The following is a 14,361-nucleotide window of genomic DNA, read 5'->3' on the forward strand; positions in this document are numbered from 1 at the left end:
AACCCAGCTGGCTGACCTTGGGCCAGTCACAGTTCTTTCTGAACTCTCTCAGTCCCACCTACCTCACAAGGTCTTTGTTGTGGGGAGAGGAAGGGAAGGAGTTTGTAAGCTGGTTCGATTCTATTTAAGAGGTAGAGAAAGTCAGCATAGAAAAACCAATTCTTGTTCTTCTTTTGAGGTAGCTTTGACTCTTGAAAGCTTATATCCTCTTGTTGATCTCTAAGATGCTACAGGACTTGAATGTAACTGTTATATGGCAGGCGAACACGGCTACCCTCCAGAATGTTTTAAACATAGAGGAACATTCTACAACATCTGCAGGTCCACTCTAATGCCCTTTTCTCGCATGTGTAAATCAGACTTCACCAATGCAAACAACATGACATTGCATTGCGTATAAGTCCCTCTGTGCCACGTTATTGGCTCCTGCAGGAGGGGGACCTGACACATTAAGCAATGATGTGAAATTACACATTTCCCTATGTAAACTTTATGAAAGTGGGGGCAGGGAAATCAGATACAGGAATTTTGTCCCTTCCCTGGTAAACTTGACTGAATCACTGGCTCGCACACTGTTTCATTGTCGATTTTATATTCAAGCATGCCGGGATTTACTGGAACCTGTTTTGGCTGATAAAAAACTGTTTCCTGAGCAGAAGACTCTTAAAATTTTATAGGCTGGGATGGATCAAAGAACATTGTAACAAGTAGCCAAATTTCTGTCCTCTGCTATGAAAATTCAGGCTGAGATTATGTCCGATTACCTCTAACCCTTCTCATTGTCTGAGTTACTAGGTTGAATTATATATGTAGAGACGTGATTTTTAGGTAATTAATTAATTAAAGTTTGTTCTGTTTCTGCATGGCTTGTGGGCTCTAATAAATATTGACTGACTGACAGACACAGGGAATGGCATTTTCTAAGCAGGACTGGCAAGCAGCTGTCTTGGCTTAAAAATCAATGGTAGGTTTGTAACCCTACGAGACCCATCAGCTGTGCTCTTCTTTTCCTTCACGTAAATAAATTTTAAAACGAGGATCTCTTACCTTTGACATGACTTCTCCCATCCTCCAATAACGGTACTACTATAGTATTGTTCACATTCCCTGGTGATCTCACGGCGGTGTAGACCACAGGTACTGACTGGACCACCACCGGAATGCGGTGTACATGACTCATTTTGTTGGTCTGTAGGTTCATGGGGCTAGAAGGTGGAACTGGATGGATTATGTGCAAAAATTGCTGCCCTCCAACGCCTGACGCAGATGCCACAAGAGGACCTGGAGTTAATACTGACGGAGCGGATGCTGCTGAAGATACCGACGTTATTACTGTTGGCGATGACGCTGGTCGACTAGAAGACGTTGAAGTAGAGGAAGGAGACGACGCCGACGCGGTGATGGACACTGGTGACGACGAAGCAGCAATAGGGGACGACCGGGCTTTGTTTATTGACAAGTCTACTGGCTCAGTTTGTGTTTGGAAATGGTCTGTGGACAAGGAATCTTCTTCTGGATCCGCCTTCATGCTGTTCAGCAACAGGGGTACAGCTTCCATATCTGGGTAACTGTGGGAGTTTGGAGACTGTTGGGAGAAGGGAAGGAAAACAGAAAGTTATCTTTTTAGGAGTTGTTGCTAAACATTGGGTTTACAACAGGATGTATATTTACTTCAAGTGCTCCCCTTCAGAAAAAAAAGCCACAAGCTGAAGACCAGCCCCTCAAGTCAAAAACCACTATCTTAATTTTTGGAACTGTCGGTCCAATGTTTCTTTTGCAATATTTTGTGAATGTATAAACTACCTCTTCTCTTGTCATTCTTTCATTTCCCTAGATTTAACAGCCATTGGCTATTCACCTACCATTTTACACTTTAAAAAGGGGGGGGGGAATGAAAATTAAATTTTTCTTGACGCTATAAAGAGAAAAGTTGCCACATCTCTCACGCAGTTCACTGATCTTTAATTGTTCCATTCTGCTTTTTGTTTGTCATGGTACAATCTCTTTATCAAAACGTTATCGGGCAAAATTTAATTATCCAAACTCACATGAATAAAACTTTTCTTGAGGAACACAGAAATGTGAACATACTAGCCCAAGGTCACCCAGCTGGCTTTGTGTGTAGGAGTGGGGGAAACAAATCCAGTTCACCAGATTAGCCTCCGCCGCTCATGTGGAGTAGTGGGGAATCAAACCCGGTTCTCCAGATCAGACTCCACCGCTCCAAACCACCACTCTTAACCACTATACCATGCTGGCTCCCCACTCCTCCACATAACTGGTGGACGCTAATCCTGTGAACCAGATTGGTTTCCCCACTCCTGCACATGAAGCCAGTTCGGTGACCTTGGGCCAGTCACACTCTCTCAGCCCCACCTACCTCACAGGGTGTCTGTTGTGGGGAGGGGGAGGGAAGGTGATTGTAAGCCAGTTTGACTCTTCCTTAAGTGGTAGAGAAAGTCGGCATATAAAAACCAACTCTTCTTCTTCTATATTTAAATATGTATATTTATATAGAAAATGTACTGAAAGTTGTTTGGGGCAGTTCACAGAGTAAAAAAATGCATTAAAATATCAATGTAAGAATTATCAATAATAATACAAGCCAGGGGCATAAAAACAGTCAGGTACTTTCTTGTACCATTCCACTGCATCTGCATGGAACCATTTTTGTTCTCATCCTGCCACTTGACACCCAGGACCCCATCTGCTCTCAAAGTCTCCCTTGCCGCACTGAACTATTGCTTTATCTCACCCTTACCCCTATTTGTACATCATGTTCCAGGCTGAATCTCATCCTTGTATTCAGCAGGAGGCCAGACTCTGTTTTCAACGTTACAGCTGGTTAGCGTCAACTGCAGACAGCTGTTTGAGAGGCATTCTGGGCAGAGTTTGGGACCGTATTTTCAGGAGATAAACACATTAAACCTGCACTCCACGATCCACTTAAACCCTGAGGGGTTAGAATCTGCCCTGTATCTGAGTTTACAGGAGGTCCCAAAGATGGCATGAAGAAGAAGAAGAGGAAGAGTTGGTTTTTAAATGCTAACTTTCTCTACCACTTAAGGAAGACTCAAAGCAGCTTACAATCATCTTCCCTTCCCTACAACAGACACCCTATGAGGAAGGTAAGGCTGAGAGAGCTCTAAGAGAGCTGTGACTAACCCAAAGTCACCCAGCTGGCTTCATGTGTAGGAGTGGGGAAACAAACCCAGTTCACCAGATTAGCGTCCGCTACTCATGTGGAGGAGTGGGGAATAAAACCCGGTTCAATTAGATTGGAGTCCACCAATCCAAACCACCGCTTTGGTGCTTTTGGTTTTAACAATAAGAAATGTTCTGTTGCTGTAGTCTCTCTTCCTGACACTGAATAAATGCGGACAGATTCATGGTGTCTGGGGCTGTATTTTTATTACTTATTTATTTAAATATTTATACCCCATCTTCCCTCTTGGCTCAAAGCGGCTTTTATTGCAAAGGGAAGTTCAACCCAGACTGGCCTGAATAAAACACAATAAACAGCCCATCATGTATTATGGCTTTAAAGACAAGTATTCGGACCTCCTTGCCATGTATTATTGACCACAGGACAGAGGCGACAACCTGGATCCAATCCATTCAATGACAGCTGTAGGGGCCACCCAACCTGTGCCAGTAAGACTACGGTAATGCCTGACGTAATATCGAGGCCTACTGGTGGGACAGAGCTCAGAGGCTTGCTCTGGATTTAATTTGGAGTCCAGATAAATTTTCTGGGCATCCACAAGGCATCTGGAAAACATAAATCCATTTGGGTTGGATCCAGTCACTGTGCAAAGATGAAGAAGGGTACCTCGTTGGCCAGCAATGCTACGGATCATTGACAAAAGTCATGTGGGACAGGGGCTGTAGAAAGGAGGATAACTGAAGAAGACTGAGTGAAAAATCTGGCTGGATCCAACCCATTATTCCAAATTAATTATGGGCTGGATGATGGGGAATCTGGGTCACCTTGACTTAGAGCAAGGGGTACCAATTGCTGACTGCATTTCATCAGTGTTTTCTCGAGACACAGTTTGCAGCCTACCCTTCCCTCCTGAGTATAGCAAATCCTTCAGAAAAGAAGAAAAGCATTTCATAAATTATCATTATTGGGTCAAAAATTAAGACGAGCATATCAAACATATCTGTAACACGACAGATTTAAGTCTGATTCCCCAGAGACAAAGCTTCAGCTACTCCCCGTGTTGACATATGCTTCTTACGCCCAAATTACTTTGCAGTGCAAATTAGTACTGTCAAGCCTGAATATATTACAAATTAACGGGGAGAAATTTATACTTCCTCTTTTTCCCCCCGCACAGAAAATAATATCTTTACTGTGAGTATACACATAATTGCATATTATAGACTTGAAATTTTAATGGGATAAAGCGGAAAGCTGTGAAATGCAGCTGTTTCACAGCAATGATTTAGTGTCTCGTGAATTGGCTTCAATAAATCAAGCTCTTTATGACCCGCCGAGATATAATATGATTAGTTTCAAAGAAAAAGGCAGAACGAGGCAGCTTCTCTTCGACACGATGTTATTTCTGTCGATGGGCTGATTCTCTTGTTAGCTTTGGGGGAGAAATCTCCACTTGCTGTGAGTTCTCTAGCATTTCCGGTGAGTTCTCGCTCCTCGTGGCAAGAAAATATCAAGAGTGAAGTAAAATATACTGCTTCTATATGATGTAGGTTAGGTTGAGCAGCACAGACTTTCTCCAGATTCATGTAGTTAATGGCATGGATGAATATTCACAACTCACAGCCTATTCCTGAGCTGGCGTGGTGCAGGGACGGTAGGGAGGAGGCGCCGCCACAGCATCTCCTAAGTAGTTCCTCACACACCGAAAACATTTTTAAATCCTTTTTGCAGCTAAAAAACAGGCACAGCAATGTCATTCTCGGCGCCGGCATCCGGGGCCGAAAGGGGACAGGAAGCTGCCTACCAGCAGCTCCTCCCCCCAGAACACCCCGGTAATGCCTCCTGGGACACCGGAACACACCCTGGAACGCCGGCGGGACGCTGGTGAAAGGCCCTGCTGGCGTCCCGGGGTGGCGCTGCCATGGCAGCACCCAGAGACGGGCATCTGGGCCTCCCTGATGGTGTTGGGGTCCCTTACGGCAGAGTAAGTAGCCCGGATGCCGGCGGGGAAGGCCCTAACGCTGGAGCAGGGTCTTCCTGGCCTCCTGAGGACTTTCGTCCTCAGAAGTCAGGAATACGCTGTTAGTAATATGAACTTTTTTTAAAAAAAATACTTTTTTATTTTCTTCATTTAACATATCAACAGAAACGATATCCAATACTAAAAATAATAGTAATAATAAAAAGAAAAAACAACTAGTATCCCTAATTTAACAATAAGATGACTTCCCCCTCTCCCTCTTCCATCTAAAAATGAATTGTATAAACTTTTGCTAACGGAGCTAATAATCCCAATATTATTTTAATTAACCTGTTCTTATCCTATCCAACATTATTAAATCAAAACCTAATATAACATTAATACTGTTAGTAATATGAACTTGAGAGTTCTACGCTGCACCATCGTAGCTTTACACAAGAAGCCACGGAAAACTGAATTGGAAATTAGGAATCTACTCCCCCAAATCCCACACCTTTAAATTGTATGAAAACTCTGTAACACCCCCCCCCCACGCCACACACACACACACACACACACAAAATTAAGAGTATTCTGGGCATATAGAAAGAAAACTTTTAGTTGGAGCGGCAATTGGAGCTGTCATTTCCCCTCCATTATTTCATTACTAATTCAACTCACATTCAGCATCATGGTGTCATAGTATGTCAAATTAAAGGGCAGTGAAGGCAAATGAAATGGAGGGTAGTGAGGGCAAAGAAAAGGAAAACAAACGGGGTGGTGGTGGAGGAGAAGTAACCAAACTAGAAAAAGAGCATCAAACAACACTGAAACATTAACATGTTTCAACTATGACCAAAAACAGGAGTTGCTTTTTAAATTATTATTATTAAATATTCTTATTGATTTTCAACGATAAATAGGGGTGCAAAAGGGATAGGGAGAAGAAAAAAAAACAGCAATAAATTATTAAAATAATATTTAGCGGTGCAGCGCCTAGTACTACCCCCTTACATCTTTTATTAATACAATAAATATTATTATTTATTATTTAATAAATACCCCCCCCAAAAAAAACGGGAGTTGCTTTTTGACTAAAAATATGAGGTATGTAACTATTTTCACAGAACGCTTCAGACATCACGTGACCAACATTGCTTTACATATAAAGCCTTATTACAACAACAGACAAATGCAAAAACAATTCAATTTCACAGGGCTTCATTGTAAAACAAGTAATATCTGTAAGTGCTTGAACTAGGAACAGGAAGGCCCAGGTTCAAATCCCAGCTTGCCACAACGGTCGTTGGGTAACCTTGAGGCAGCCGTTGTCTCTCAGCCTGACTTACCTCACAGGGCTGTTGTGAGAATAAAATGGAGGATGTGTAAAATCCACATGCAATGTATTCCATTCCCATCTCCTTTGTGGGGTAAAAATAACTTACACGAGAATCAGGACTATATCACTAATCTGTTTAATTGGCAGATTAATCAACTGTAGCTTTAGCTGATTAACCGATTCAATTTAATCAGTGAAGGCAAGTTTTTATTTTGACAAGTTCTTTCTTTTTGAGGCTGTTACTCAGTCGTATTAGTGAAACAGGGAATAAATTACACAACCTTTCCTTCTAATGATGACTGGTAGCTTGGCTTCTTATCAATTTATCAGACTTCCCTCAGTATCTCAAAAAGGTAGCTTTATTAAAATAGCATGCACCTCTATTTAAAATTACTTAACCAGTTAATTAAAAGGCAGATGTCTAAGCAGCTAAAATGCTGTACTTGAGAGTCCTAAGAACCAGTCAACCCTTTGGCACATGAAAAATTCATTCAATACTCAGTCGTGTCTTCAAAGACCTTGCTAGACGTACCACTGTATTCATTCATATATAATGCCGTTGATTGAGGACGTATTGACAAAACAGTCAAAGCATGACATTTGAAACCACATCTTCGGTTCATTCCTGAAGAACCGAATGACGGTCACAGAGGGACACATTTGTCATGGTGAGACAAAACCAGTTATCTACCACATATGAGCTCTCTCTCTCTCTCTAGCTTTTCAAAGACACGGAATACATCTTACGAAATGAATGCAGGGCTTGCCGTACAGCTTGTACATCAATGTGACAACCACATTCTTGCTGGTTCTTCTTGAAAGGGGATCTTTAAGTTCATGATAAGTTCAAAGAGGCTCTTGCTTGAAAGGTTATGAGTGATGCTAGACTTTATTATTAATAGAATCCTTCCTGGATGAACCTCACCAAAGAAAGGACGGACTTCATACGGTGATTCATAACTCTCAAGAATTAGGGTGCCTACCAGATTTTTTTTTCAGGGATCTGTCAGGATAGATCCAGATGATAAGCACATGCTCACTCCAAGACAGGCTTGTGTCAAACCCATGACGGCTGTCTAACAAGAATGCAGTCTCCTATGCTGTATGAATGCATGTTATTTGAAAATGAAAAGCACGGTGGAAGATCAATCGCATCCCTACATATGTACTACACGGAGAAACACAATGAACAAAAGACGTTGAAAGGAAATCTGAGGGATTAACCTAAAACATACAATAAAGTTTAGGTATGTGTTGATTAAGGGAGTATCTTCGGTTTTACACAGAGAAACACAATGAACAGAAGACAATGGAAGGAAGACTGACTATGAGAAATATGGGGAATAAATCTACAACGTACTATAAGTATTGTCGAAGGCTTTCACGGTCAGAGTTCATTGGTTCTTGTTGGTTATCCGGGCTGTGTAACCGTGGTCTTGGAATTTTCTTTCCTGACGTTTCGCCAGCAACTGTGGCCGGCATCTTCAGAGGAGTAACACTGAAGGACAGTGTCTCTCAGTGTCAAGGGTGTAGTCAGAAAGGGGTTGGGTTTGAGCTGAGTATTGTCCTGCAAAAGTATTGTCCTGTAAGTATCAAGATAATGTGCTAATGAGGGTATGGTATGTTAATATGGAACCATTGTATCCTGAAGTGATCTGTTAATGTGTGTAATCCAAAGCTAATCTGTATGGCTATTGTTGAATGTTGTCTTTGTCTGGAGGTTTTTCAGGGCAGGAAGCCAAGCCTTATTCATTCTTAAACTCTCCTCTTTTCTGTTAAAGTTGTGCTGATGTTTATGAATTTCAATGGCTTCTCTGTGCAATCTGACAAAATAGTTGGTAGAATTGTCCAGTCTTTCAGTGTCTTGGAATAAGACCCTGTGTCCTGTTTGTGTCAGTCCATGTTCAGCCACTGCTGATTTCTCAGGCTGGCCAAGTCTGCAGTATCTTTCATGTTCTTTTATCCTTGTTTGTATGCTGCGTTTTGTGGTCCCGATGTAAACTTCTCCACAGCTGCAAGGTATACGATATACTCCTGCAGAGGTGAACCGGAAACCAACTCACACAGATCGCTACTTAGACAAAAACTCCAACCACCACCCCCGACAGAAAAGAGGAATAATCAAAACATTAATGGACCGTGCAAGACGGATCTGTGAACCACAGTTTCTCAAGGAAGAAACTAATCATCTACGCACTGCTAGCAAACGGCTACTCCAAGAATGAAATCAGAAGGGCCATTAAACCAAACAAAAATCAGAAAACTCAAGAAAAACAGTCTCCCATAGGAAAGGTATTCTTGCCATTTATTAAAGGAGTCACTGATAGGATGGAGAAACTTTTGAAAAAACATAACCTACAAACAGTGTTTAAGCCCACCAAGAAAATACAACAAATGCTACGATCAGCAAAAGACAAAAGAGACCCCCTCACCTCTGCAGGAGTATATCGTATACCTTGCAGCTGTGGAGAAGTTTACATCGGGACCACAAAACGCAGCATACAAACAAGGATAAAAGAACATGAAAGATACTGCAGACTTGGCCAGCCTGAGAAATCAGCAGTGGCTGAACATGGACTGACACAAACAGGACACAGGGTCTTATTCCAAGACACTGAAAGACTGGACAATTCTACCAACTATTTTGTCAGATTGCACAGAGAAGCCATTGAAATTCATAAACATCAGCACAACTTTAACAGAAAAGAGGAGAGTTTAAGAATGAATAAGGCTTGGCTTCCTGCCCTGAAAAACCTCCAGACAAAGACAACATTCAACAATAGCCATACAGATTAGCTTTGGATTACACACATTAACAGATCACTTCAGGATACAATGGTTCCATATTAACATACCATACCCTCATTAGCACATTATCTTGATACTTACAGGACAATACTTTTGCAGGACAATACTCAGCTCAAACCCAACCCCTTTCTGACTACACCCTTGACACTGAGAGACACTGTCCTTCAGTGTTACTCCTCTGAAGATGCCGGCCACAGTTGCTGGCGAAACGTCAGGAAAGAAAATTCCAAGACCACGGTTACACAGCCCGGATAACCAACAAGAACCAATGAACGTACTATAAGCTTTAGGTATTCATAAATTGCCTTGACCTGACGGCTCACAAACTCTCTGAAAACTTTCTGAATGTTTCAATCAGTTTCATAAGAACATAAGAAAGACCCTGCTGGATCAGACCCAGGCCCATCTAAGTCCAGCAGTCTGTTCACACAGTGGCCAACCAGGTGCCTCTAGGAAGCCCACAAACAAGACGACTGCAGCAGCACCATCCTCACTGTGTTCCACCGCACCCAAAATAATAGGCATGCTCCTCTGATACTAGAGAGAATAGGTATGCAGCATGACTAGTATCCATTCTAACTAATAGCCATGAATACCCCTTTCCCCCATGAATATCTCCGCTCCCCTCTTAAAGCCCTCCAAGCTGGCCATCTCCTGCAAATTAAATTGGTGTGCTTTAATCAATCAATCAAGTTTTATTTCGATACAATATCAGCTCTGAATAAAATCAAAGTTGGATTTAAATTAATAATAAAATAAAATAATAGAAGTTGATGATTCTGGGAGGGATGATTTGAAGAGAAGGAAAGATGTTCTATGGGGAGGGGTTTTCAATTAGCCGTTTACAAATCCCACTAGACCGGAGGCAAAATTTGGCTACTTGGATGGTTATCTCCCGAGAAGAGTCTGCTAAGAGAAGGGAAACTTTAGCTTCTTTCGATTTTCCAGGAAAGGATGACAATATGGGGAGACTGTACTACGATCTTAAGTCATTGTAGAAGGGACATTGCAGCAGAACATGTTCTATTGTTTCCACTTTCTCTGTTTTGCATGGGCATAGTCGTTGATGAAAGGGAGTATGGAGATACCTGCCTTCCAGGAGAGAGGTGTGCTTTAAGTACATCAGCAGGTGAGCTGCAGCAAGATGTTATTTACCCCCATTCTTATTCCATTCTTACTCCACTGAGCTCTCTGAGTGGTATACCATTGGTACTATATTTGGTATTTGTGGAAACGCAGGATATCAACTAAAAAAAACCCAACACATCTATTCTCATAACAACCTGTGAAGTTTGACTGCCCTTTGCTCATAGATGCTTCTATGGTAGATTCTTACAACAACAACAACAAAACGAACATGAAGAGTTGTTTTTTATATGCCAACTTTCTCTACCTTTTAAGGAGAATCAAATCAGCTTACAATCTCCTTCCCTTCCTCTCCCCACAACAGACACCTTGCGCGGTAGGTGAGGCTGAGAGAGTTTGGAGAGAACTGTGACTAGCCCAAGGCCACCCAGCAGGCTGCACGTGGAGGAGTGGGGAATCAAACCCAGTTTTCCAGATTAGAGTCCACCGCTCTTAACCACTACACCATGCTGGCTCTCAGGAGTTAGAGAGGTGCATCAGAAATTTGAATTGGACGTGCAACCACACTGGCAGCCAATGAAGAGGCTGAAATGTGAGAGTAACATATTCCCTGTGGTGACTCCCTCATATAAAATGCAGCATGCATGGTGTAGGGGTTAGGTTTTGGACTGGCACACCCAGGATTTAATCCCTTTCTCTTTTGGGTAAGACCTAGCACACCCAGGATTTAACCCCCTTCTCTTTTGGGTAACCAAGAGTCACCCTAGCCTAGAGCTATTGTGAGAATAAAATTGGGGGTGGGAGAGTGATATTGTAATCCACGTTGGGTCTCCATTGAGAAGAAAAGTGGGATAAATAAATGGGCTGCCACATCCAAAGGAAACTGCTGTGTCTGAGCAGTCTTCAAGGGTGGCTCCATGTAGACGTGTTACAGTAATCTAGCCTCGAGGTTACCATGCCATGGGTTGCCGTGGCCAAGTCAGTAGTCTCTAGGTACAGCAAAAGCTTTCAGGCTAAGTTCAGTTGGTAAAATGCCACTATAGTAACCTGTAATAAATAGCCATAACACTGCCACATAACCCATTATGTCCTGGTTCTCTATCGTTTTTCTGGTAGTCTCCTTTCTGCTTCCCCCACAAAAAGGACATTGGTTTTTCTTGCTACCCAACATTATCTGGAAAAGTAGGTTTCCCCCCACCCCTCTGCAAAAGGAGTATACTCACACCCTGTGTGTGATGGGGCTGAGAGAAATGACTCATCATTCAAAATAGGCAGTCTGCCTTTAGAACTGACAAATACTGAGTCATCACTTTACCCCTTTCCCTAGTTAAGCATTTGCTGCTTCACTAACTTTTCCAAAAGCAAAATGGTGTTAAGCAAAATAAATGGAGATAATGATTGCTGGATTTAAACGAAAGCTGTTAGAATAAAGATGGAGTGTTTTGTATATGTAAGAGAGAGGGGGGTACTTTGAAGAAGGAGCAACTGTTGTTGTTACGACTATTTATTACAGCTCTATCTGTCCATCTGCCTAATATGAATATTTTTTGGCAGTGCTAATATCCTAGTTCTCATTTGGAAAATAAGAGAATGCCTAGATATCCTGAAAGGGTCATGCTGAATTTTGATCCCCTAGCCCCGTGGCACACAGTGGTAAGCTGCAGTACTGCAGTCCAAGCTCCGCTCATGACCTGAGTTCGATCCCGACGAAAGTCAGTTTCAGGTAGCCGGCTCAAGGTTGACTCTGACTTCCATCCTTCCGAGGTCGGTCAAATGAGTACCCAGCTTGCTGGGGGTAAAGGGAAGATGACTGGGGAAGGCACTGGCAAACCACCCCGTAAAACACAGTCTGCCTAGTAAACGTAGGAATGTGACGCCACCCCATGGGTCAGTAATGACCCGGTGCTTGCACGGGGGGACTACCTTTACCAATTAGATTTTGCCCTGACCTGGGTAGCCCAGGCTAGCCCAATCTCATTGGATCTCGGAAGGTAAGCGGGGTCAGGCCTGGTTAGTACTTGGATGGGAGACCATCAAGGAAGTCCAGGGTTGCCACGAGGAGGCCGGCAATGGCAAACCACCTCTGTACATCTCTTGCCTTGAAAACCTCTCTAGGATCACCATAAGTTGGCTGCCACTTGACAGCGCTTTCCATCACCACAATTACATTTTATTTCCCATGCAAGCAGTTACGGATGTTGTTCTAACTCAATTGCTTGTGGTTTCACCAAGTGTCAAAAACAGGTGGGGCGCAGCAACAAAACCACCTAACCCAAAGAAACAGATTAGGTAACCAAAGGAGGTTGAGTGAGCAAGCTTAAAAAATCAAATAAAATTAAAAACCAATATAAAAGTATACTTTAATAACAAAAATAAAGCATATTCAACAGGAAGCAACAAAACACAACACAAATAGTTTCTTCAATGCTAAATACTAATACTAAAAATATCAATCATAATTTATTGCAGTCAAAAGACCAATTCAGCACAGATACTAAAGGTAAGGTACGGTAAAGGTCCCCTGTGCAAGCACCGGGTCATTCCTGACCCATGGGGTGACTTCCCATCCCAACGTTTACCAGGCAGACTTTGTTCGTGGGGTGGTTTGCCAGTGCATTCCCCAGTCATCTTCCCTTTACCCCCAGCAAGCTGGGTACTTGTTTTACCGACCTCGGAAGGATGGAAGGCTGAGTCAACCTTGAGCCGGCTACCTGAAACAGACTTCCGTCGGGATCAAACTCAGGTCGTGAGCAGAGCTTAGACTGCAGTACTGCAGCTTACCACTCTGCGCCATGGGGCTCATTAAATACTAATACTAAATACTAATAAACCAATATATGCAATAAATATATGGCACAATAATATATCATCTAGCAATTTAACAAGTATTTATCAGCTAGTTTATTAAGGGTAACTAAAATTTGTACGTCACATATTAAATTAATCTAGAGCATCAAATGCATTTTGGCTTTTGCCATTTCCAGTGGTGTAAATGCACTGTGCACTATGAGTCATACAAGTGCCTCGCCCTGAGAGAATATACAGCCAGTGTTCTGCCAACTGCACTGGCTCCATATAGAGTATCGGATCAGGTTCAAGATGCTGGTTTTGACCTTTAAAGCCTTACACAGTCTGGGACCTTCGTATCTGCATGACCGCCTCTCCTGGTAATACCCCCTCTCCCCCGAAGGTCATTATGATCCTCTGACAATAACTTGCTGGTGGCCACCGGTCCAAGAGTGTGTGGCTATTGGAGACTCCTTAAGGTAGAGAAATGCAGGGTATAAAAACCAACTTTTCTTCTTCTTTTTGTTGGGCAACGGGCTCATGCTGTCCAATGAGGGGACTGAATGCATGTGCCTGATGTGCAGAGCATGGGACCCTCATACAGTGCCTGTCATTAGGAAGATCCACATGTCATTGAATATAGCGTTATTGTCATTGTTCACCTCCTGGATTTTGATCCCAATGGTTGACTGATTTTGCTTCACAGGCAATTCTGGAGTTCAGAGAATACATATTTGGGATTAAATAATAGGTTGTTAATTGGCAAAAGTTTAACTGGTCAGTTGATCAGTATCTGAAGTATATTATCCTCATGGTAAAGGGCAAAGAGAGCCAGCGTGGTGTAGTGTTTAGGAGCAGTGAACTCTAATCTGGAGAACTGGGTTTGATTCCCCACTCCTCCACATGAGCAGCGGACTCTAATCTGGTGGACTGGATTTGTTTTGCCACTCCTCCACATGAAGCCTGGTGTGTGACCTTGGGCTAGTCACTGTTCTCTCTGAACTCTCTCAGCCCGACCTACCTGACAAGGTGCCTGTTGTGGAGAGAGGAAGGGAAGGCGATTGTAAGCTGGTTCGATTCTCCTCGAAAGATAGAGAAAGTTGGCATATAAAAACCAACTCTTTCTTCTTCTTCAAAAAGGAGGAGAGAACAATGTCTCTGAGAATTAGTTGTGAACTTCTATGACATTTGCATATACGTCTAGGGCAGTGGAGG

The 14,361-nt window shown here is 42.6% G+C and overlaps 1 protein-coding gene across 1 annotated transcript in view; it reads right to left on the reverse strand.

Moving 5' to 3' along the window:
* KLF12 (KLF transcription factor 12) overlaps positions 1 to 14,361 on the reverse strand; it is a 137,599-nt gene that overhangs the window by 91,752 nt on the left and 31,486 nt on the right. The window contains exon 2 of the mRNA XM_056861932.1: positions 1,048 to 1,585. Within this exon, the coding sequence (XP_056717910.1) occupies positions 1,048 to 1,585 (538 nt within the window). The remainder of the gene's footprint in view (positions 1 to 1,047; positions 1,586 to 14,361) is intronic.

This window comes from Euleptes europaea, chromosome 16 (genome assembly GCF_029931775.1).
Source record: "Euleptes europaea isolate rEulEur1 chromosome 16, rEulEur1.hap1, whole genome shotgun sequence".
In the NCBI taxonomy this organism is placed as follows: domain Eukaryota; kingdom Metazoa; phylum Chordata; class Lepidosauria; order Squamata; family Sphaerodactylidae; genus Euleptes; species Euleptes europaea.